At 35.6% G+C, this 26639-nt stretch overlaps 1 protein-coding gene across 2 annotated transcripts; it reads left to right on the forward strand.

The window, feature by feature from the left end:
• On the forward strand, positions 1 to 24592 carry Gm20883 (predicted gene, 20883). 2 transcript variants are annotated; one of them, XM_017318748.1, is made up of 9 exons: positions 1 to 118; positions 5453 to 5519; positions 6194 to 6228; positions 13239 to 13305; positions 13881 to 13915; positions 21079 to 21196; positions 21975 to 22074; positions 24105 to 24203; positions 24563 to 24592. In XM_017318748.1, the coding sequence occupies exons 1-9, from the start codon at positions 1 to 3 to the stop codon at positions 24590 to 24592; spliced, it is 669 nt and encodes a 222-aa protein (XP_017174237.1). The 2 variants fall into 2 exon arrangements, with proteins under 2 accessions (XP_017174237.1, XP_017174238.1); XM_017318749.1 differs by lacking the exons at positions 13239 to 13305; positions 13881 to 13915.
• Positions 24593 to 26639: the final 2047 nt, after the last annotated feature.

Genomic DNA, 26639 nt, shown 5'->3' on the forward strand with positions numbered 1-26639 from the left:
ATGAGAAGAATGGCTCTTAAGAAATTGAAGGTGATACCAAAGGAAGGTTACTTATTACTTTTGGACTTTGATGATGAGGACGATGACATAAAAGTTTCAGAGGAGGCTCTTTCGGAAGGTATCGCATTTCCAGTATTAATTGTGTCCTGCAGTTCATTAGACTTTACCTAGTCACCTGAAATGGAAGAAGTCTTTGTTAAGAGTTTACATATACTTCATTTCTAATTTTACCTATATCTCTCTATTCCTATATACAAGGTTTTGCAGCACATAAACCTACTCTTGGAACTATATCAGCATATGTTGAGAGAGAAGAACTTTCTTGATTTCACCTCAAGAAAAGACATGAACATTGTTCGTATAATATGTTTGCCAAACATGAATTTATTTCATAAAACTTGCAAATAAATTATTTCCTTTCTTTTTCTATTATAACTTTTCCTTATTTACATTTCAAATATTATCCCCGTTTCTAGTTTCCACTCCAAAAAATCTCCTGTCCTCTCCCCTCTCCCCCATCTCCCCAACACATCATCTACCAATTCCTAACCCAGGTATTCCCCCATACTGGGGCATAGGATCTTTACAAGAACAAGTGTCTCTCCTCCCATTGATGCCTGACTAGTCCATCCTCTGCTACATAAGAAGCTGGAATCATATATCCCATTATTTGTTTTCATTGATTGGTGGTTTAATCCCATGGAATTGTGGGGTACTTGTTAGTTCATGTTGTTTTTTCTTCTAGGGGCCTGCAAACTCCTTAAGCTCCTTAGGTATTTTCTCCAGCTCCATAATTGGGGACCCTGTGCTAAGTCCAAAGGATGTCTGTGAACATCCACTTTTTTATTTGTCAGGCATTAGCAGATCCTCTCAGGAGACAACTATATCATTCTCCTGCACCCAATCCCTTGTTGGCATCTTCAGTAGATTTGGTGGTTGTATATGGGATGGATCCCCAAGTGAGGCAGTCTCTGTATTCTTTTATTCTCAGCTCCAATCTTTGTCTCTGTAACTCCCTCCATGATTATTTGGTTCCCCATTCTAAGAAGGAACGGCATATCCACACTTTGGTCTTCCTTCTTCAGTTTCATGGGTTTTGCACATTTTACCTTGGTTATTCTGAGCTTCAGGGATAATATCCACTCATCAATGTGTGAATATCATGTGTGTTTTTTGTGATTGGGTTAACTCTCTTAGGAAGATATCATCCAGATCCATCCATTTGTATAAAAATTTCATGAATTCATTGTTTTTAATAGCTGTGTAGTAATTCATTAAGTAAATGTGCCATATTTTCTATATACATTCCTCTAAAGAGAGTCATCTGGGTTCATTTCAGCTTCTTGTTATTATACAAAAGGCTGCTATGGACAAAGTGAAGCATGTTTCCTTATTACAAGTTTGAACTTCTGGGTATAACCTTATCAGTTTTATGAGGTCCCATTTGTCCATTTTTAATCTTATAGCACAAGACATTGGTAGTATTTTTTTTCAAGAATATCCCCCCTTTGCCCATGTATTCCAGGCTATTCCCCACTTTCTCCTCTATAAGTTTCAGTGTCTCTGGTTTTATGTGCAGTCCCTTGATCGACTTAGACTTGAGCATTGCACAGGGGATGAGAATAGATCAATTTACATTCTCCTACATGCGAACTGCCAATTGAACCAACACCATTTGTTGAAAATGCTGTCTCCTTTCCACTAGATGGTTTTAGCTCCTTTGTCAAAGATCAAGTGACTAAAGGTTTATTTCTCTGACTTCAGTTCTATTTCATTTATCTACCTGTCTACCACTATACCTGTACCATGTAGTGTTTATCACAATTGCTTTGTAGTGCACTTTGAGGTCAGGCATGGTGATTCCACAAGAGGTTCTTTTATTGTTGGGAATAGTTTTTCCTATACCAGGTTTTTGTTTTTTGTTGTTGTTGTTGTTGTTGGTTTTTTGTTGTTGTTGTTGTTGTTGCTTGTTTGTTTTTTTCAAATTCCAGGAGAATTTGTAAATTGCCCTTTCTAACTCAGTAAAGAATTGAGTTGGAATTTTGATGGGGATTATATTGAATCTATAAACTACTTTTGGCAGAACAGCCATTTTTACTATATTAATCCTTCCAATCCATGAGCATGGGAGTTCTTTCCATGTTCTGAGATCTTGTTTCATTTCTTTCTTCAGAGACATGAAGTTTTTATCATATATATCTTTCACTTTCTAATTTAGAGTCACACCAAGCTATTTTATATTATTTGTGAGTATTGTGAAGGGTGAGTTTTCCCAAATTTCTTTCTCATCCTCTTTTTCCTTTGAGTAGAGAAAGGCCACTGATATGTTTGAGTTAATTTTATATTCACCTACTGCACTGAAGTCATATATATGGTTACGATTTCTCTGGTGCATTTTTGGGTCACTGATACATGCTATCATATATTCTGGAAATAGTGATATTTTGACTTCTTCCTTTCCAATTTGTATTCATTTGTTTTCCTTTTGTTGTCTAATTGCTCTGGTTAGGACTTCAACTACTATATTCAATAGGTATGAAGAAAGTGAGCAGCCTTGTCTAGTCCCTGATTTTAATGAGATTGTTTCATTTAGTTTAATGTTTCCTACTCGTTTGCTGTCTATTGTATTTTTTTTTTTTATGTTTAGATATGGGCCTTGAATTCCTGACCTTTCCTGGACTTTTATTATGAATGGGTGTTGTGTTTTGTCAAATGCTTTCTCAGCATCTAATGAGGTGATCATGTTGTTTTCGTCTTTGAGTTTGTTTCTATAGTGGATTAAGTTGACAAATTTCCATATATTAAACCATCCCTGCATTACAGGGATGAAGTCTACTTGACCATGATGGATGATCGTTTTGATGTATTCTTTTATTTGGTTTGCAGTGATTTTATTGAGTATTTTTGCTTCGAAATTCATAAGGGAAAATGGTCTGAAGTTTCCTTTCTTCATTGTGTTTTTGTATGGTTTGAATATAATTGTAATCTGGCTTCATAGAACAAATTCAATAGTGTTCCTTCTCTTTTGATTTTGCATATTAGTTTGAAGAATTTTGGTCTTAGGTCTCCATGTGTAAGACCCCGAAGATGGACCTCCTCTCAAGTCCAGTAAAGTCCCGGGATGAGCTGGCCAGCACCCCAATGACTTGAGAGAAATCGATACCTGATGCAAACTGCAAGAGTTTTTATTATCAGCTAGCTAAGGACAAACTCCTTCCACTGTGCAGGGCAGGGGCGTATGACTCTGAGATGTGACAGAAGAAGGTTTTTAATAGCTAGCTGAGGAATTGGGATGAGTTGGGAGGAGAGTTTGGAGGAGTTGGGAAGAGATGGGAGGAGTGTTCTTCTCTGCCCAGATGTCCTTGTCAAAACTCCAATTTTGAATCTCTAGCTGTAAGGCTCAGAAACCAAAAGGATTTTTGGTGGCTGTAGAGAACATAGAGTCTCTTTCTGGCTGTATTTTTATAAATCAGGGAAAACAATCTTGGAGAATGTCCAGGTGCTTTACCTTCCAGGGAGAAACGCTCTATGTTGTGGTCTCACATTTCCCACTCCTTCTAGTACATAGTTCTGATCTTATAAGTTAGAAAATTAAACCTCTGACCCAGCTGCCAAACAAAGCCAACATGAGGTCACAGCTTTAGGATATGTAAGATTGAGAACCTCAGAAGCCCATTGAATGAGACAAAAGAGCCTCTTGCCATTGGGAGGAGGGAGGGAGGGAGGTTCCTGTGCAGTGCCCACTGTGTGTGAGCAGTGCCAGGCCAGTGGGCCATGGCAGGCTGGATGCCAGAACTGGGCACATACTGGAGGTGTGGCAGCAGGGCTTGTGAGAATCATCAGGGAAAGTCCTTTTGATCTGAGTTCAAGTTTGCCAGAATGGTGGCACCAGACCAGGACAGGTACTCCTGTTTGAAATTTATGTGGCACCAAGATGGTTTCTGGTTCGTATGTTTTTTGTTTTTTTGTTTTTGTTTAAGTTTTTTATTGTGTTTCAACATTTCCAAGGCATCTTTTCTGACCAGTTGTAGGTCCTTCAAGTGAGCTAGTGGGAGTTCTGAAAAAGAAACATGAGGGTCAAACATTCCACCTGCTTCTGTTAAAGGGGGGGGGGTCCCCAGTTGAGGAGTTCGAATGGTGTAAGTTTAAATTTCCCTGTGGTGTTCCATACTCAGAACAAGGTGAAGGGAAAAAGAGCTGCATAATCTTTTCTGCAGGTCTCTAAAACCAATTTAGTCAAGGTTTCTTTTAATGCTCTATTCATGTGTGTTTTTGAGCTTTACTAAAGTTTCTTTTATGAGTGTGGATGACATTGCATTTGGCGTATAAATGTTCAGAATTGGGAATTCATTTTGGCAAATTTTAACATTGATGAATATGAAGTGTCCCTCCTCTTTTTTTTTTTGATAACTTTGGGTTGAAAGTCGAATTTATTTGATATTAGAATGGCTACTCCAACTTGTTTCTTTGTAACATTTCCTTGGATAATTGTTTTCCTGCCTTTTACTCTAAGGTAATATCTGTATTTGTCCCTGAGATTTGTTTCTAGTATGCTTGGTCTTGCTTAAACATCCTGTCTGTTATTCTATGTTTTTTTTATTGGTGAATTGTGTCCGCTGATATTATGAGATATTAAGGAAAAGTAGTTGTTGCTTCCTGTTATTTTTGTTGTTAGAGTTGGAATGTGATTCATGTAGCTTTCTTCTTTTAGGTTTGCTTCAAGATCAATTTCTTGGTTTTTCTAGAGTGTAATTTCCCTCCTTATATTGGAGTTTTCCCATTATTACCCACTTGATGGGCTGGATTTGTTCGAGCATATTGTGTAGATATCGTTTTTTTTTTCACAGAATACCTTGTTTTCTCAATCTATTGTAAAATTTTTTGATGCATCTAGTAGCCTTGTCTGGCATTTCTTTTCCCTTAGGGTCTGTATGACATCTGCCCTGGATATTATGGCTTTCATAATCTCTGGGGATAAGTTAGGTATAGTTTTGATAGGATTTCCTTTATAAGTCACTTGACCATTTTCCCTTAGTGCTTTTAATATTCTTCTTTTTCTTTTCTTTTTTTTTTATTATGCATTTGGAGTTTTGATTTCTATATGATGGAAGAAATTTCTCTTGTGGTCCAAACTATTTGGAGTTTTGTTGGCTACTTGTATATTCATAGGCAACTCTTTCTTTAGGTTAGGGAAGTTTTCTTCTATAATTTTGTTGAATATATTCACTGTCCCTAAATTTGAAAAACTTACTTGTCATTGATACCTATTATCCTTAAGTTTTGTCATCTCCTTGTGTCCTGGATTTTCTCGGTGTAAATATTTCCTTTCTAAAATCTCTTCCAAAAATTTACATGGAGAGTTTTTCCAGATAAATTCAAATCGATAGTACTTTATTAACTATTACTTATATAGAATCCTTTCAAATGTTTCTGTTTTCTATTGTTAATACAGTAAAGAGCCCAGCATTTGATAAAAATGAGAATATATCGCCTCAAGCAGAAGCAGATGAAGATATGGGGTAACATTTTCAATATTTTTTGCCAGCTCAATAGATTACTTCATAAGTAGTGTTTGTATTACCTTCACTGGAGAAGTAGATTCAGGAAGATAGCAATACAAATCAGACACTGCTATATGTTGAGTTCAAGCCCAGCTTGAGGTCCTTCAGACCTTGTGATAACAAACACATAGCAACTAGTATAATATGACCACCTGCCTGAGATCTTCCAAGATATACACACAAAGAAAAGGAGAAAAATCATGAAAATAAGAGGGGGACCATCTGGCAAGAACAAGGGTCTCAGCAAGAGTGGGAGAGTAATGAATAAACTACTGTGGGTGTAAATGTATGAATTGGTAAAAGTAAAGGATACAAGATCACTTTGATACTCCACCATGTAATATATACATATATATATATATATATATATATATATATATATATATATATATATATATATATATATATATATATACATACATACATACAAATATAATATATATATCTACACATACATATACATATGTATATATATGTATATATATATATGACATTTGTTCTTAACCAAACATTATATATTTATTATAAATAATTAAAAGAAAGTTCTTTTTAAAGTTTTGTGTGGGTAAGAAAAATGCCTACCAGTCCACTATATTTCTTGCATTAATTTTTTTATTTTCCTTTCTTCACAGAGATGAAGTAGACAGTATGTTGGATAAATCTGAAGGTATGTGTTTTTGGAGGTATTTGCCTGTTTTTTAAAGAGGTCAGAAGAGGGCATCAGATTTCTAGACTGTATAGCAAAAGGGGATAATTTTGGGTTCACAGTAATTGTAGTTTCCTTTAAAACACATATGAGATAACTTCTCAGCAAACATTCAGAATGCAAGATTAGCTGAAGATGTAGCTCAGTGGTAAATCACCATTTAAAAGTGATGAGTTTCATCTTCAGTGGCAAAAATAAACAAACAAAAACAAACAAAGAAACAAAACAAAACAATAACAATAAAAACCCCAAAGAAACCAACAAATGCACCAAATTAACAAAAATCCTACCAAACAAGCAAAACACAGTTATAAGTCTTGCAAATGAAATGTTAGGTTGTCCAGTTTGCCAAATTAACTGCAAATTGTAAAATGAGCAAGAAACCCAGTTTGCTCTTGTAAGGAAACAAGCAAAACCAGCAATAAGCATTTTAGGAGCCTAAACTTAGGCATGATTAGAGAATAAAAAAAAATATACAGTGGCTACCACAAGAGAACAAACCTCTCAGAGGGGCTAGAGAGATGGCTGTTTTGGTAATGTGCTTTACTTGAAAGTATATAAATTAAGGAGGGGGTCTTAAATCGGCTTTAAAAATGCAGGCTGCAACCCAGTGAAAAGTAGTTGGAGACAGCTTGCTGGCTAGCCAGGCTAGTGGCATTGGTGAGCTGCAGATTCAGAGAGAACCTGTCTCATGTTTTAAATTTGGGCAGTCAGAGGTGGTTCATGCCATAATCCCAGCAGTTGGTAACCAGGGTGAGGTCCAGGACTACAACCCTGCCTTGAAAAAAAAAAAAAGGAAGTTGGAATGTGATTGAGAATGCAGCAAATGTCTATTTGTCGCCCTCTTATGCATACTTATACTGGAATGTATATACATCAGTTTTTTACAATACTCTTTATCTGATTTACACAATCCATTAAAATGATGGTTTTTGTCTTTTTGTTTTTTCTCTATGAGCAAATTGTCAATATTAAGAAAGTGTTATAATTTTGTAATCTCCACTGTATAGTACAAAGAAACATCTTTCAAGAAAAATGATCAGCACACCTTAAAAGACACAAAGGACAGGGATGGAAAGATGGCTTAGAAATTAAGAGCACTTGTTGTTCTTGGACAGAACCAAGTTTTAGTTCCTAGGACCCACACAATGGCTCAAAACCATTTTTAATTCTATATCCATGGGTTTTGGAATTCTCTTCTAGTTTCTATGTGCACCACACATGCATGTTTATAAACACAAACATGCAAAAACAAATTACTTAAATAAATAAAACAATTGAAAATTACAAACAACAGCACCTTCATCTGAAACAAAGTAGGAGAGTCTTGTTTGGGGTCCGTTTTATTTTAGCTTTCAAGTTAGTATTGTAAACTTGGAAAATGGAAAGCCTCTGGGTAGTAGTGGCAGCTAAAATACTACCTCCTTTTTGCTCTTCAATGACAGACGACTGATTGAGCCTTTCTCACCCTTAGTACACATGTGCAAACACTGCCAATCAGCAAGTGCCTTGGCTGAGATTGTTTTCCCGCTATCCAAACCCTGTTACCCAGTATGCTTTGTGGTAGTCATCAAGCCGAGTTCTTGTGGAAGCATGGTAGGGAGAAGTCTCAGTAGAGGTAGTCAATTGTCTGTTGAAAGATGATTAATACTGTTTGAGCTGGGGGCCTGTGTGGGGAAGAAGGTGGAGGGGTGGAGGTGTTACTTTAGGAGTAAGGAGAGGAGGTGACCCTCACTGGACTCAGGAAGGTACTGCTTCCAGGCTCACAATCAACTTTTCCCACTTAGTTCTCTGCTGAGAAAAACAGAGAACTTCGCTAAGGGCAGGGGTTTGAACAGAATTATCTTCTAACAGAAAGCAGGAAGGCCAGGGAATTGGAGACCCTGGAAGTCTTCTTGGGGCTTGGGGAGGTGAGGAGTGAGTAAATTGGAAGTCAGTTAGTGGAGCCAACAGACTAAAACCTTCTTTTAGCTGCTGCTGCCTGCCAGGAATTCATTAAAAACGAACTGAAAACCAGTCTTCATTTACCTCTACCTGTTGTTAAAATGGCAGATTCCCGAAATTTCTATGTATAGGCTCCAATTGCCTCAAAATACAGAGGCTCCTCTCAGCCTCAGAAGTGCTGGGACTTCAGACATAATTCAGGCCAGGTTGTTGTTATTTATTTGTTGTTTTGGTTTAGGACAGTAAGCTCTAACTCTATATCTCAGGATTGTCTGAAACCTCACCTGCAGCTTTGACTGGCCTTGAAACTGAAGTCCCCAGCCTTACAAATGTACCTGGGCCTGAGGAAATATGTGTTCTTTATTTTTTATATTTAAATTTTTGTTTGTTTGTTTGTTTGTTTGTTTGTTTTTTATTCCTTTTTTCCTTGTTGAAGATTGAAACCAGAGCTTCTTGCTGTAGCAGTAAAATATTTGTCCAGCCAGAAAAACTTTATATTTTAGATCTGCTTTAGATTTGTATTATGATGAAAAAAATTGAGGAGCTTGGTTATGATAAAAGCAACCATGATTTCATTTGGAGATTGAGATGCAAACACATTTACTCTAATTTATCAAAACCCTAGCAACAATGGGACCAAAATTTAGATCATCCTGTGATTGCATATAAACCCACTTGAAGTCACAGTTAAAGCCATCATATTAGGTGTGTGTGTGTGTGTGTGTGTGTGTGTGTGTGTGTGTGTGTGTGTGTGTGTGTTTATTTACATTTCAAATATTAGTCATTTCCTGGTTTCACCCCAGAAATTCCCTTTACCATTCCACCCTCCCTCTGCTTCTATGAGCATGTTCCCCCACCCACCAACACCCATGTCCCTGCTCTGATATTTGCCTACACTGGGACACCAAACTTCACATGACCAAGGACCTCTCCTCTCACTGATGTTTGACAAGGACATCCTCTGCTATGTATTTAGCTGGAGCCATGGTCCCCCTCTTTGTTTGCTGGCTTCGTCCCTGAGTGCTCTGGGGGGAGGGGGGCGGTCTGCTTGGTTCATATTATTGTTCTTCCTGTAAGATTACAAACCCCTTCAGCTCCTTCAGTCCTTCCTCTAACTCCTCCACTGTGGACCCCATAATCAGTCTGATTGTTGGCTGTGAGCATGAGCCTCTGTTTTTGCCAACCTCTGGCAGAGCCCCTAAGGGCACAGCCTTATTAGGCTCCTTTCAGCAATCATTTGTTGGTATCCACAATAGTGACAGGGTCTGGTGTTTATATACGGGATGGATCCACAGGTGGGGCAGATTCTGAATGGTCATTCCTTCAGTCTCTGGCCTGCACTTTGTCTCCATATTTCCTCCCAGTAGTATTTTGTTCCCCATTCTGAGAAGGACGGAAACATGCACACTTTTTTGTTCCTTCTTAAGGTTTATGTGGTCTGTGAATTACATTTTGGGTATTCTGAACTTTTAGGATAATATCCACTTATCAGTGAGTGCATACCATATTTTTTCCTTTGGGATTGTGTTACCTCATACAGGATGATATACTTTAGACCTATCCGTTTGCGTGTGAACTTCCTGAAGTCATTTTTTCTTTATGGTCACTATACATTTTTATCACTATTTCTCTATAATACAGCTTGAGGTCAGGGATGATTCCCCCTGAAGTTCTTTTATTGTTGTGAATAGTTTTACAATATCCTGGATTTTCGTTATTCTAAATGATTTTGCATATTGCTCTTTCTATCTTTATAAAGAATTAAGTTTGAATATTGATGGAGAGGGCATGGAATCAGAGCTTACTTATGGCAAGATAGACATTTTTACTAAATTATTTGGGACACCAATCTATGGCCATGGGAGATCTTTCCATCTTCTGAGAATTTCAATTCTATCTTCAGAGACATGAAGTTCTTGTCCTACAGAACTTTGACTTGCTTTTTTCGTGTCACACCAAGTTATTAAAATATGAGACTATTGTGAAGAGTGTTGCTTCCATAACTTCCTTTTCAGCCTGTTTATCCTTTGAGTAGAGGAAGGCTACTGATCTATATGAGTTAATTGTATATCCAATCACTTTGCTAAAGTTGTTTCTCAGGCTTAAGGGTTCTTTAGAGGATTTTTTGGGGTCACTAAATATACTATCTTATTACCTATTAATAGTGATATTTTCATTTGTTCTTTTCCAATTTTTAACTTTTTGACCTCTTTTTGTTGTCTATTTAATCTGGCTAGAACTTCTAGTACTATAGTGAATAGGTAGGGAGAGAGTGGGAAGCCTTGTCATATATTAGTGGGATTGCATCGAGTTTCTCTCCATTTATTTTGATGTTGGATCCTGGTTTGCTACTATGTTTAGTTATGGGCCTTGCTTTCTGAATCTATCCAAGACTTCATCATGAAGGTGTGTTGATTTTTTTTAAATGATTCCTCAGCGTCTAATGAGATAATACTGTGTTTTTTTCCTTGAGATTCTTTACATATTGGATTACATTGATGGATTCCCATATATTGAACCATTCCTGTATCCCTGGGATGAAGCCGCTTGATCATGAAGAATGATCATTTTGATGTGTTCTTGGATTGTGTTTAACAGGATGTTATTGAGTATTTTTGCATCAATATTTATAAGTTAAATTGGTCTGAAGTATCCTGTCTTCATTGGGTTTTTGTATGGTTTGGGTATAAGAGTAAATGTGGCTTCATAGAACAAATTAAGTAGTGTTCATTTTCTTTTGTTTTTGCATAATAGATTGAAGATTGTTGGTATTGGTGTTTCATTGAAAGCCTGATAGAAATCTGTACTAAACCCATCAGATACGGGGCTTTTTTTTTTTTTTTTGAGGGGGGAGCTCTTAATGACTGCTTCTATTTCTTTGGGGATTATGGGAGAGTTTACAGGGTTTATCTCAACCTGATTGAAATTTAGTACCTGACATCTGTCTAGATAATTGTCCAATTCATCCAGATTTTCCACTTTTCTAAGTTACAGGCTTATATAGTAGGATCTGATGATTTTTTTGGATTTACTAAGTATCTGTTGTTATGTCTCCCTTTTCATTACTGGTTTTGTTAATGTTGATATTTTCCCTGTGCCCTGTAATTAGTCTGGCTTATGTTTTATCTATCTTGTTGACTTTCTCAAAGGTCCAGCTCCTAGTTTGTTTGATTTTATGTTATAGTTCCTTTGTTTCCACTTGTTTGATTTCAGCCCTGAGTGTGATTAGTTCCTGCCTTCAACTCCTCTTGGGTGAATTTCCTTCCTGTTATTCAAGGGGTTTTAGGTGTGCTGTCAACCTACTACTGTATCTTCTCTCCAGTTTCTATTTAGAGGCATTCAGAGCTATGAGATTCCCTTTAACACTGCTTTAGTTGTGTTCCACAACTTTCGGTATGTAGTAACTTCATTTTTTTTTAAACTCTAAAAAGTCTTACATTTATTTATTTTTTTTTTTATTTCTTCCCTACCTGATTTATCACTGACTGGATTTTTGTTCACCTTCTACGTGTACATGGGTTTTCAATTATTTATATTATTATTTCAGATCAGCCTTAGTCCTTGGTGATTAGATAGGATGTATGAGATTATTTGGATATTTTTATATCTGTTGAGGCATGTTTTGTGACTGATTATATTGTTAATTTTGGAGAAGGCGTCATGAGGTGCTGAGCAGAATGGACAATTTTTGTTCTAAAATAAAATGTTCTATAGATATCAACTAATGTATTTGTTTCATAACTTCTGTTAGTTTAACTGTGTCTTTTTTTAATTTTTCTTTCCAGGATCTTTCCATTGATGAGGAGGGTTGTTGAAGTCTTCTGCTATTATTGTGTGTGGTGCAATGTGCATTTTGAGCTGTACTAAAGTTTCTTATATGAATATGGATGCCATTGCATTTGGACTATAAATGTTTAGAATTGAAAATTCATCTTGGTAAATTTTAACTTTGATGAATATGAAGTGCCACTCCTTGTCTTTTTTGATAACATTGGGTTGAAAGTCAAATTTATTTGATATTAGAATGGCTACTCCAAATTTGTTTCTTTGGAACATTTGCTTAGAAAATTGTTTTCCAGCCTTTTACTGTGAGGAAATATCTGTCTTTGTCCCTGAGGTTTGTTTCTGGTATGCTGGGTCTTGCTTACACATCCAGTCTGTTTGTCTATTTCTTTCTAATTGGTGAATAGAATATGGTGATATTAAGAGATACTAAGACAAAGTCTTTGTTTCTTCCTGTTATTTTTGTTGGAATTTTGTTCATGTAGCTATCTTCTTTTAGGTTTACTTCAAGATTAATATCTTGCTTTTGCTAGCATGTGATTTCCCTCCTTATATTGGAGTTTTCCCTTTATTATCCCTTGAAGGGTTTGGTTTGTTCAAAGATATTGTGTAAATATTGTTTTTTCACGGAATACCTTGTTTTCTCAATCTATGGTAAAATAGTTTTACTGCATATTATAGCTTTGGCTCTTATTTCTGCTCTCTTAGTGTCTGTATGATATCTACCGTGGATCTTATGGCTTTCATAGTCTCTGGGGAGAAGTTAGGTGTAATTCTGATAGGAATTCCTGTATATGTTACTTGACCATTTTACCTTACTGCTTGTAATATTCTTTCTTTGTTTTGTTCATTTGGTGCTTTGATTAATATATGATGGCAGGGATTTTTGTTTTTGTTGTTGTTTTTCTGGTCCAAACTATTTGGAGTTCTGCATGCTTCTTGTATGTTCATGGACATCTCTTTCATTAGGTTAGGAAAGGTTTCTTTTATAGTTTTGTTGAAGATATTCACTGGCCCTATAATTTGGAAATCTTACTTCTCATCTATACCTGTTATCCTTATGTTTTTTCTTCTCCTTGTGTCCTAGATTTCCTGGATGTACTTAATTTTAATTAATTTTTAAAATCTGTTTCAAAAACTCAAAATGGGCAGTTTTTCCAAAGAAATTCAAATTGATAGTACTTTATTAACTATTACTAATATTGCATACTTTCAAATGTTTACATTTTCTATTGTCAATACAGTAAATAACCCAGCAATTGGTAAAGATGAAAATATATCGCCTCAAGTAAAAGGAGATGAAGACATGGGGTAATATTTTCAATTCTTTTTCTTTTTTTCTCTTTTTTTTTCTTTCTTTTTTTTTTTGCCAGTTCAATAGAGTACTTCAAAAGTAGTGTTTGTGTTACCTTCACTGGAAAACTAGATTCAGGAAGATCAGCATTTCAATGTCAGATGCTGATATATGTTAAGTTCAAGCCCAGCTTGGGATCCTTTAGACTTTGTGATCACAAACACATAGGAACTCATACAATAGGACCACCTGCATGTGATCTTTGACACACTCAAAGAAAAGGAGAAACATCATAAAAATAAGTAGGGGACTATCTGGGGGAAAAAAGGGTCTTGGCAATTGTGGGAGAGTTATGAATAAACTCCTTGTGGGGTGTAAACGTATGAATTGTTAAAAGTAAATAATTCAAGTTCAAGTTGGTAGTCCACCATATATTTTATATGCATATGACATTTGTTCCAAACCAAACATTATATATTTATTATAAAAAATTAAAGAAGGTTCTGTGTAAAGTTTTGTGTGTGGTAAAAAAAAATGGCCTACCAGTCTACTATATTTCTTGCTTTAATTTTTTATTGTTCTGTCTTCACAGACATGAAGTAGGCAGTATGTTGGATAAATCTGGAGGTATGTGTTTTAGAAATATTTCCCTGTTTCTTGAAGAGGCCAAACGAGGGAAACAGATCTCTATAGAACCTATAGCATAGGGGGATAATTGTAGGCTTCACAGAAATTATAGTTTTCGTTAAAAAATACACACAGATAACTTCTCATCCAACATTCAAAACTAAAGATTAACTAAAGATGTAGCTCAGTGGTAAAGCACCATTAAAAGTTATAAATTTCATCTTCAGTGGTGAAAACAAAAACAAAAACAGAAAACCAGCAAAAAAAAAACAAACCCAGCAAATTAAAAAAAAAAAAAAAAAAAAAAAAAAAGCACCAAAGAAACAAAACACAGCAATAAGACTAGTAAATGAAATGTCAGTTCGTCCAGTGTGCCAAATTAGCTGCAAATTGTAAAGTGAGCAAGAAAACCAATTTGCTGTTGTAAGGAAACAAGCAAAACCACCACTAAGCATTTTAGGAGCCTAAACTTAGCCATGATTAGAGAAATAGAAAAAGAAACCAAACAAACAAAAAACAAACAAACAAAAAATTGCAGTGTCTATAGCAACAGAACAAACCTTGAAGAGTGGCTAGAGAGATGGCTGTTTTAGTAAAATGTTTTTCTTGAAAATAAAAGTGGGGGCCTAGAATCCACTTCTAAAATGCAGGCTGCCAACCAGTGCTGAGTAGGTGGAGACAGCTTGCTAGCTAGCCGAGGTAGTGGCATTGGTTAGCTGCATATTCAGAGAGAACCTATCTCAAGTTTTAAGTTGGGTCAGTCAGTGGTGGCACATGCCTTAATCCCAGACGTTGGGAGGCAGAGGCAGGGAGATTTTTGATTTTGATGCCACCCTGGTATACAGGGTGAGTTCCTGGTTAACCAGAGCTATACAGATAAACCCTGACTTGAAAAAAAAAAAAAACTGAAAATGAAAAAGAAATTTGGAATATAATTGAGAATAAAACAGATGTCTATATCTGGCCTCCTTATGCACCCATATACTGAAATGTATACACTCCATTTTTATCCTGAAACTATTTATGATTTACACAATCCATTAAAATTATGTTTTTTTTGTTGCTGTTTTGTTTGTTTGTTTGTTTGTTTTTCTGTTTCTGGAAATAGACAACATTAACAAAGTCATTTTTTATACTCTCCATTATATAGTAAAATTAAACATCTATCGTGAGAAATGGTCCAGCACACCTTAAAACACACACAGGATAGGAATGGAAAGATGGCTTAGAAATTAAGAACACTTGTTGCTTTTGTACAGAACCAAGGTTTAGTTCCTGGAACCCACATAATTCTCAAAATCATTTTTAATTCTAGATCCAGGGATTTTGGCATCCTATTCTAGTTTCTAGGGGAACTAGTCATACATGTTATATAAATACAAACATGCAAAAACACTTTAGTTTAAAAAAAAAACCAAAAAAAAAGAAACAAAAAAACAAAACAAACAAACAAACAAAAAAAAAACAATTTAGAGTTACACAGAACAGTCCCTTCATCTGAAACAAAGTAGGAGAGTCGTCTTTGGAGTTCATTTTATTTTAACTTTCAAGTTAGTATTGCAAACTTAGAAAATGGAAAGCCTCTGGGTAGTAGTGGAAGTTAAAATACTACCCGCTTTTTGAAGCTTTAATCACAGATGACTGAAAGAGCCTCTCTTACCCTTAGTACTCATGTGCAAACACAGCCAATCAGCAATGGGCTTGGCTGAGATTATTTTCCTGCTGTTCAAACCCTGTTACCCAGTATGGTGGCTACAAAGAGTTCTTGAGGAAGCAAAATTCTTGAGGAATCATGGTAGGATGAAGTCTCAGTGGAGGTAGTCAATTGTCTGTTGGTTAATCCTGGTTCAGCTAGGGGTCTGGGTGGGGATGAAGGTGGAGTTTTGGAGGTGTTTCTTCAGGAGTAATGAGATTAGGTGACCCTCACTGGACTCAGGAAGTTGCTACTTCCAGGTTCACAATCGACCTTTCCCACTTAGGCCTCTGCTGAGAAAAACTGAGAACTTCACTGTAAGTGCAAGAGTTTGAACAGACTAGCTCCTAGCAGAAATCAGGAAGGCCAAGGAAATGGAGACCCTGAAAGTATTCTTGGGGACAGGGGATGTGAGGTGTGAGTAAACTGGACTTCACTTAGTGTATGAAACAGACAAAACCCTCTTCTGTGCAACTGCTTCCCACCAGGAATTTATTAAAAAGAAACTGAAGACCAGTCTACATTTTAACGTGTTGTGAAAATGCCACATTGCCGAAATTTCTATATATAGGTTCCAAACTGCCTCAAATACTAGAGGCTTCTCTCAGCCTCAGAAGTGCTGGGAATTCAGACATAATTCAGACCAGGCTGTCTTTATTTATTTGTTGTTTTGGTTTAGGAAAGTAACCTCTAGCTCTATATCTCAGGATTGTCTGAAACCTCAATTGCAGCCTGGACTGGCCTTGTACCTGAAGTCCTCAGCCTCAGAAATGTAATGGGGCCCGAGGAATCATGCCTTCTTTATTTTTTATATCTAAATTTTGGGGGTTTTTATTTTTCATTCCTGAAGATTGAAACCAGAGCTTCTTGCTGTAGCAGTAAAATATTTGTCCAGCCAGGAAGAATTTTATATTTAAGATTTGTCTTAGATTTGTATTGTGATGAAAAAGGTTGAGGAGCTTGGTTGTGATAAGAGCAACTATGATTTTATTTGGAGATTGAGATGCAGACACATTTACTCTAATTTATCAAAAAACTAGCAGGAATGGGAAAAATTTAGATCATCCTGTGATTAGATGTAAACCCACCTGAAGACACAGTTAAAGCCATCTGTGTGTGTGTGTGTGTGTGTGTGTGTGTGTGTGTGTGTGTGTGTGTGTGTGTGTATTTATTTACATTTCAAATATCAGCCATTTCCTGGTTTAATCCCAGGAAATCCCTATTCCATTTGACACTTGCTTTGTTTCTATGAGCCTGTTCACTCACCCACATACTCCACCTCCCTACCCTGGCATTTGCCTACACTGGGGCATGGAGCTTTCACAGGACCAAGGACCTCTCCTCCCACTGATGTCTGACAATACCATCCTCTGCTCTATATGCCGCTAGAGTCATGGGTGCCCCTCTTTGTTTGGTGGCTTAGTCCCTGAGTGCTCTGGTCTGTCTGCTCGGTTCATATTGTTGTTCTTCCTGTAAGGTTGCAAACCCCTTTAGCTCCTTCAGTTCTTCCTCTAACTGCTCCCCTGGGGACCCCATGATCAGTCTGATTGTTGGCTGTGAGCATCAGCCTCTGTTCTTGCCAAGCCCTGGCAGAGCCTCTCAGGAGACAGTCATATTATGCTCCTATCAGCAAGCACTTGTTGGTATCCACAATAGTGACTGTGCCTGGTTTCTGTATATGGGATGGATCCAAAGGTTGGACAGAATCTGGATGGTCATTCCTTAAGTCTCTGCCCTGATCTCCACATTTCCTATCAGGAATATTATGTTCCCCATTCTAAGAAGGACTGAAACACCTACACTTTTGTCTTCCTTCTTCTTCAGCTTCATGTGGTCTGTGAATTACATTTTGGGTATTCTGAGCTTTTAGGATAATATCCACTTATCAGTGAGTGCATACCATGTTTTTTTTTCCTTTGAGATCACACAGGATGATATATTTTAGATCTCTCCATTTCATGAAGGCATTGTCTCTGTACCATTACCATACATTTTTTTAATCACTATTTCTGCATAATACAGCTTAAGGTCAGGGATGATTCCCCCTGAAGTTCTTTTATTGTTGAGAATAGTTTTGGGATATTCTGGAGTTTTGATATTCCGAATGGTTTTGCATATTGCTCTTTCTGTCTCTACGAAGAATTGAGTTTAAATTTTGATGGAGAGTGCATGGAATCTGCAGATTGCTTTTGGGAAGACAGCCATTTTTACTAACTTAATCTATGACCATGGGAGACCTTTCCATCTTCTGAGATTTTTCAGTTTCTTTCTTCAGAGACTTGAAGTTCTTGTCATAGAAATCTTTCACCTGCTTGGTTTGAGTCACATCAAGGAACTATAATTTGTGACTTTTGAAAGGTGTTGTTTCCATAATTGCCTTTCATCCTGTTTATCTTTTGAGTAGAAGAAAGGTACTGTTTTGTTTGAGTTAATTGTATATCTAGCCACTTTGCTGAAGTTGTTTTTCAGGTTTATGGGTTCTCTGATGGAATTTTTGTGGTCACTTAAGTATACTATTTTATTATCTGCTAATAGTGATATTTTGATTTATTCCTTTCCAATTTTTATTCCTTTGACCAATTTTTGTTTTCTAGTTGCTCTGTCTAGAACTTGTAGTACTATAGTGAATTGGTAGGGAAAGAGTAAGAAGCCTTGTCTAGTCCTGTCTTGTCTTATTTTAGTGGGATTGCATCAAGTTTCTTTCCATTTAATTTGATGTTGGCTTCTGGTTTGCTTCTATATTTAGGTATGTGCTTAAAATTCTTAATCTATCCAAGACTATTATCATGAAGGTTTGTTGATTTTTTTTCAAATAATTTCTCTTCATCTAGTGAGAACTGTGTGTGAATTTGCTTCAATATATGTGTGCATGTTTGGATGTGTGTGTCTGTGTGTGTGTGACAGATACATATATATGTATCTGATGAATCCGATTGTTTCATAACTTCTCATTAGTTTCACAGTGTCTCTTTTTCATTTCTTTTTTTCCAGGACCTCTGCGTTGCTCAGAGTGGGGTGTTGAAGTTTCTCACTATTATTATATGGGGTACAATATGTACTTTGAGTTCTAGTAAAATTTCTTTATGAATTTGGTTGCCCTTGTATTTGGAGCATAGATATTCAGAATTGTGAGTTCATCTTTGATGAATTATCCTTTGATAAGCATGAAGTAACATTACTTACCTTAAAAAAAAAAGTACTTTGTGAACCTCCTCTTTTCACAGTAGGCCCTCTTGACTACTGAGCCTTTTTTGTAACAGCTTTGAAGGAATTTTAAAAGGAAAAAAAATAGATGTAAACATTTTCACAGTTCCATGTACTCATAGCTAAGTGATATGTATACAAAATTCTGTACATGAAACATATTTTCATTGATCCAGTGCTAATTTTATATTAAGTCAGTTTCTTTTCTAGGAGTCTTCTGTGCTTCCTTCTTTATATGGCACAGTGCAAAACTGAATTCTTTAATGTAACCCTTATAACTTATTTTTAAATTTTATGTTATGGTTATTTTTTTTTTCTTTCACGTGTGTATGTGCACAACTAGTGTGTCTTGTACCTGAGGAAGCCAGATGAAGGCCTTGAATCCCCTGAAACTGAAGTTATAGGTAGTGAGCCACCTTGTGTGTTTTGGTACTCCAATCTCAGAAAGCTGGAAGGGAACCAGTGCTCTTAACTGCTGAATCATCTCTCCAATCCCTTCATTGTTTTTTTTTTTTTTTTTATGAAATGAATTATGTAACTGTAAGTGGAAGACAACTTACTAAACAATGAGAGAATGATACTCAGATTCTAAAGTATCTGTTTTAAATTATATGTAACTGAATGCTAAGTGAGCTTTCTCAGAAGACAGTAACTTGTCTTTGAGATATGGTGTCATTATGTAGTTCAGGCTGGCCTGCATTTTCCTATTTAACCTATGCAGTCTTTACACTGGAAATCTCCTGCTTAAGCTTCCAATACTAGGATCATACACACACAAAAAAACATCTTTACATGGCTTACTAAACAATGCTCCTAATACCTATTTTTGGACTTATTTATGTGTATTAGTGTTTTGCTTACAGTTATATATGTGCACCACATGTGTACCTGTTTTTCAGATATCAGTTGATTATTTCAGATACCTGGAACTGGAGTCAGATAGTTGTGAGCCACCATATGAGTGCTAGACACCAAACCTATGTCCTTTGCAAAGAACAGGAAGTACTCTTAACTGCTGAGCCATATCTCTACCCCCATGAAACAATATTATATTTTTAAAAAATAATATTTTGCTTCTTTCAAGTTACCCATTTTACCAAATTATTTTTTTTCAACTGAAGGATTTGCTCTATTTAGAGGAGGCAGAATAATCATTTAATAATCTGATTTTGTCTAGTACTATGGATGGTGAGAATATTAAACATGTACACCGAAATATAGCTTCATCCTAGTTACTGAAAGCTAACTGTGCATGCTAGAAAGGTACTAAACATTTTCTGAAGCATTACAATTTTCATGAACTGCAGCAGTTACTGATCAAAAGTTCCTACCATAATTTTCTTCAAGTGTTTTTTTTAAAGGATATGTTCTGAAATATAATTACCAATTCACTTTAGAAATAATTTTATTTTGATTAAAAAAAAACTTGGAGATCATTGTTTTAAACATAGATTTTAACATTTTTATCTATTTTTATTTATATAGGTATTTTGCCTATAAGTATGTCTGTGAGTCATATACATATGTACCTGGTGCATGCAGAATTTAGAACAGGGCATCACATCCCCTGGAACTGGAGTTGGAGGTATTTGTGCACATTATGTAGGTGCTAGGAATCAAACGCAGGTTTGATTCTGACAGGGTCTCATTTGTAGCTCTGTCTGTCCTGGAACTCAGTATATTGACCAGCTTAACCTGGAATACACAAATATCTCTCTGCCTTTTCCTCCAGAATACTAGGATTAACATGGGAACCAATATGACCGGTTGCCCTCTTATTTTAATTGAATATTTTAAACAATGGTTCTAACAGTTCCACAGTCAAGTTTGTTCTTTCAGTTGCATCATCTTTTTTAGATTTGGAAAAGAATTAGCCTTTATTAAAAGTGTTTCCTTATGAAGAATTAAGTATACTTTTGATCCTTTGTTTTGTGCATTTGTTCTTTTGAAAACTGTTCTTGAAGCTCAAAATTATTTTCCTTACAGAAATTAAAATTCAGATAAGATTAGATATTTCTTATCCAAAATACATGGACTGTTTTTTTCTATGTTGTGGAACATTTCTGTAGACTTTACAGGTTGAACATCCTTCATCTGAACATACCAAACCCTAAGTATTCTAAAGTATGAAGCATGTTTGTGATATCTATCATTTAATTTTAAGTTTCCATAGCATTATTGAATGAAATTTATCTATATCTATTTTTACTTGAATACATGGAATCATCTAATTTTTCTTCAAAATGACTCTTTATTTTTAATATAGATGACATTTATAAGACGCTTCACATAAAGAGAAAATGGATGGAAACTTATGTCAAAGAATCTTTCAAAGGCAGCAACCAGAAATTAGAAAGATTTTGCAAAACGAACGAACGAGAGAGGTAGAGTTGTTATATTTGTAGGGTCAAATGTGTATCATTTTAAAAATTATATGTGGCTGCAGTTTAAAAAAATTATATCATGTCTGATTCTTTAGTAAAAATGTGTGGCTTTGATTTTGTCTAAACAGTTAACCCTATAACATCATGCCTTCAAGCAAACTAAATCTAATTCATAGAAATCTATGAAAATTTTATTTTCTGCTTTAAGTCAATGTTAATGAGATTTAAATTTTAATTTACATTCATTGTGGAAATACAGAAGTCTTGCACATAGTCTTAGGAATGTAATTTATGGATTATTATGTTTAACAATATTCAAAAGGAACAACTACAATTACATATGCAGACAATTTGTATATTTTAGTTGACATGTTTTGCACTGTCTTTACTAAGGCAATGTATGAAAAATAAATTAGAACTTATATTTGGTAGAAAATAATGAAAAAAAAACCACATTGAAATATAATTAAATTTTGTACATGTATATATATATATATATATATATATATATATATATATATGTGTGTGTGTGTGTGTGTGTGTGTGTGTGTTACGTGTGTGTTGTGTGTGTTTATATTTCTTTAATTTTGAAAAGCTAAAACGTAAATGAAAACCTCTCTGATAATATGTTAGCGGAAAAATCTATAATGATTTCCCATTAGATATTTTATACTGCTATTTTTCTTTTTATAGTATGAAATGTTCAATTGAATTTGTTCTGAGTGTTCATTTTCATATTGGTATGAAATGTGCCTGCTTTTGTTACTGTGCTTTACAGGAAGAACATCAACAACAAATTTTGTGAGCAGTATATAACTACATTTCAGAAGTCTGATATGGATGTACAGAAATTCAATGAAGAAAAAGAAAAATCAGTGGTTGGTACCATAAAAAAACTTAATATTTAACCTAGTATTACTAAGTAGGAATGGAACAACTAGCCTTGAGTTGAGCATATGAAACTAAATTAAGTTCCATTATCTATCTATCCTTGCTTCTGTTCTAGTCTTACTGAGATATAAACTATTGATTGCATACTATATCAATGAAAACGACTAGGCATTTTATGGTATACCAGATCATAAATTTTCAAGAGGCAGACATTTGCAGAAAGATCAAGAGATGATTACCAGTGACTACAAAAAAAAAAACAAAAAAAAAAAACAAAAAAACCACAATATATCAGAGTTCAAAGAAGAGAGAAAGCTTATTTATTGGTTTCACCTGGACTCTGTTGTTTATATTAAAAAACCAACTCAATTTGGTAAATCAGTTCTTACAGTCCTAAATTTAGTAAAGATTTAGTAACAACAGAGGATGGAAACAAACAATCTCAACAGCCCTGGAAGAATTTTCCTGTGGAAGAATATCAGCAAACAATTTTAGATCACGTCTCCATTACTCTACCTGTAGAGTCATCACCTGGTTTCCAAGTAAGATCTGAGACAACGATAATCATATTAACTATTTTATTTTATTTACTGGTTAATAGTTTGGAAAGTATTCAATTTGAAAGGAACAGCAAATTCATTCTTGCCTCAGAAGGCATTGAGGAACCTGCCATTATGAGTCAGTTCTGGAAAGAGATAGGAACTAAAGATAAGTAATAAATACTCCAATTGAAGACAGTTTTTAAACATTGGACTCTGGATGACATTTCAAGGGAAAGTGATCATCCCTGTAAATAAGGAGTCTAAAGACAGAACAGCAGGGTACTTCAAAATTTGTAATTCTGCATATGGCAGCTGGTGAGAGGGAGCCAGTAAAGGAAGAGAACCACTGGTAGAAAGAAAACTACCATGAGTGAAGGAAAGTTTTAAAGAAGAAAAGATCCCTAAATGTGTCATATGCTGCATGTGGGCCCAATAAGATTGATTTACAGGGCTGGAAGATGGTTTAATTGGTAATCTTTCTCCCGTGTAGGCATGGAGACCCCAGCTTATATTCCCTGCATTGGGATGAATGCCCACACCACCACCAACAACAACAAAATAAACAACAACAAACTAGCAACACTAAAAACAAACCACCACCACAACAACAAAAAAAAGTTGGTGTGGTTGTGAGCATTTTAAAACAACCAATCTCAGATTTAGTTCAGAGAAAAGAAGATCTCCAGATCTTTGTAGCCAGCAGGTGTAGCATAAATGATGAGCTCTAGGTTTAGTGAGATTCTGTCTCTGAAACAGTACTGTGAAATCAAAGATGACACCCAATATTAACCCTTTGTCTCCAAATGTATGCAGGTGCACTTTTTTTAAAGATAAGCATTGCAAATTAGAGGTAATTTTACTTAATTATGATGATTTGAGTGCAAATGTGAGGTAAAAAATTGATCACAGTGAATAAAGGGCAAAACAGGATTGTAGTAGCCCAAGGTGAAAAGGTGTAAAGGGCTTGTCTTAATTTTTTTTTAATGCAAATTATCATGGTTGTGCGCAACCCTAAAGAATACAATGAGAACTTTATGTTACTACTTCTATATGTTGCTTGAGATTGGAATCTAGAGAAAACCAATCTAAGCTTCCAAGACTAGGATTTTACCGAGTTCATGTATACATGGTGCATGCCTATAAACATAAGAACTTGGGAGGCTAAGGCCAGTCTGTGCATTATGAAAAACTCTTTCACATTAAAAAAAATTCCTACCCCACAATTGGTAGCATAATGTTATTTCATATTATTGTAAATATATATATATATTTAGTCAAAATAGTTGTTAAAATTTTAAATCAGTTGGAAAACTATTCCTTTTAACTTTCATATAGAATTATTTTTGCTCACATAAATGTTTTAGTATTAGATATACATTTAGTGTTTTATTGTTAGACTGCCATGCATGTTGCATGGCAGTAACAACAAAAATAAACAGAATTGTTATACTAATGTTTTCCTTTTACATTTGTAGAATAGTTGTCAAAAAGAACAACAAGCATTGAAACTGTCCAAATGTAGTCAGAACCAGACCCTGGAAGCAGTTAAAGAAATGCATGAGAAGTCCATGGAGGTATGTTGCACATGGTCCATAAAATGACCTTAGGAATCTAAATATGTTTTAATAATCACAAAGTTTTAACTACTTATTATTTTGAATTATTTCTTACTGAAATGACTGCTATTATCCATAAAATCCTAATGGCTTTGTATGAATTATTAAAGATATAAAATGATAAAATGGGAATTTGACCTCAGATGTACCTCATACTTTAATAACACTATAATTATCCTGCTTTATTAAACATAACCCTAACACTAACCCTAATCCTAATCCTGACCTTAACCTTTACCCTATACATCATCTGCACAGAATCTTTCATATTTGTATCATGGGTAATTTATTTAATAAGAGGTACTTTTCTGTTTTAGGTTTTGATGAACTTGGGGACCAAGAACTAAGATATGCTTTTTGGTGTAGATGGTGAACTGAGAAAAAAAATGTCTATGTTTGAAAGAGCCATCATGGAGAATAATCTGAAGTACTCTTCTACTTTCCCATCTTCAGAAAAATGAAGCATGAAAAATTTTCACTTGCTGGTATATATATAAAACAAATAAAAAAATCTCTAACTTTTTTGTTTCCTATGAAACAGAGTTTTAAAGTTTCTTTAATCCTTGTTATTCTGATGATTCTGAGAAGGAAGTTAATCCCAGTGATGTGATTACAAAGTTAACTAGCAGTTATACCTTTAGAGTTAAAATAGAACTTCTTTATTTTTAAATATCTTTAATCATTTTCTTGTTTAAGTGTAAGTGCATCTTTATATTAACTTCCAAAGGAAATCTAAATGAATATGTGAATGGTATATAGTCCCGTGGACTGAAATTCCACACACTAATATAGTTGAATTATTTAAAATTTATTCTTATACTTTTTTTAAAGTCGAGATTTTATTCTTCTCCTAGTTCCCCCTCTTACTGTTCCACACCCCATATCTCCTGCCTATATGCCCCCATGCTCCCAGGGCCCCAAGCCCACAATCCCCATCTCCAAGAGTATGTCCCCACCATCCTGTCCCCTCTCCACCAGACCTCCCTGCTCCCTGGGGCCTGAAGTCCCTTGAGGATTAGATGGACCTCATCTGACTGAGTCCAGACCTGGCAGTCCTTTTCTGTATATGTGTTGGTGGCTTTATATCATCTGGTGTATGAAGCCTGGTTGCTGGCTCAGTGTCTGAGACATCCTGGGAGGTCCAGGTTATTTGAGATTGTTGGTCCTCCTACCGGGTAGACCTCTTCCTCAGCTTCTTCCAGCTTTTCCCCAATTCATCCACAGGGGTTCCCAGCTTCTGTCTATTTGTTGCATATAAATTTGAGCATCTGACTCTTTCACCTGCTGGTTTGGTCTTTCAGAGAGCAGTCATGATAAGCCCATTTTTTGTGAGCACAGAATAGCATCAGTAATAGTGTCAGGCCTTGATGCCTCTCCTTGAGCTTTATCACAATTTGGTCTTGTCACTGGATCTCCTTTTCTTTAGGCTTTTCTCCATGTTTTTTCCTTGCAGTTCTTTCAGACAGGAACAATTCTGGGTTAGAGCTTTTTACTGTGGGATGGTAACTCAATCTTTCCACTTGATGTCCTGTCCCTCCACTGGAGGAGGACTCTACAAGTTCCCTCTCCCCACTGTAGGGCATTTCTTCTAAGGTCCCTCCCTTTGAGTCCTTAGGGTCTCTCACCTCCCAGGTCTCTGATATAACCGAGGGTTTTCTCACCTCCTACCTCAAAAAGTTGCCTGTTTCCATTCTTTTTGCTTTTCCTCAGCACTTCAGTTATGTTCCCCACACACATAATACCTGATCATGTTCACCTTCTTGTCCCATTTCCCACCCAGGCTCTTTCCTCCCCATCACTGTAGTGATTTTTTTAACCTTCTTAACATTTAAAATTGTTTTCATTCATACAGATAATTGAAATTTATTTATTTTTTGATTCATTATCTTATTAGTTTCCAAAGGTAAGAGATACAAATAAAGAAGGTACATTGGGTTGATTTTATTTCACTTCATTTCATTTTTGAAATAGGCACATAGTATGTTGTGTATTGTCCAAGAAGTTCTAGAATGTTTAGGTTCCAGGTGATCTCAGCATTCCATGTAGGTATTATTACAGGTATGTGACAACATACCTGGCTTATATTGTTCTTAAGAAAGTAGTCCCACAAAAATTTCCTATAAACACTTTAAAATTAACATTGCTCTCAGAGATGAAAATATTTCCTGTTAACTTACAAAATTCATAGAAAGTATATTTCTTTCTTGAAAGAAACTAAACTGCTAACTTCAAGGCAGGATAAAAGGACTGATTAGCCCCCTCTCTCTATTCTAGGCCCAACCTCTCTGTTCCCATTGTTCTTGTTTCTATAGCTCTGTCTCTCTCTTTGTTTTCAGCTAGCCCTCTATCTGTTCTTTGCCCCACATTTTTCTGACCTAATGGTTTTGTTTCTGC

The sequence above is a fragment of the Mus musculus genome, chromosome Y (genome assembly GCF_000001635.26).
Source record: "Mus musculus strain C57BL/6J chromosome Y, GRCm38.p6 C57BL/6J".
Taxonomy (NCBI): Eukaryota; Metazoa; Chordata; class Mammalia; order Rodentia; family Muridae; genus Mus; species Mus musculus.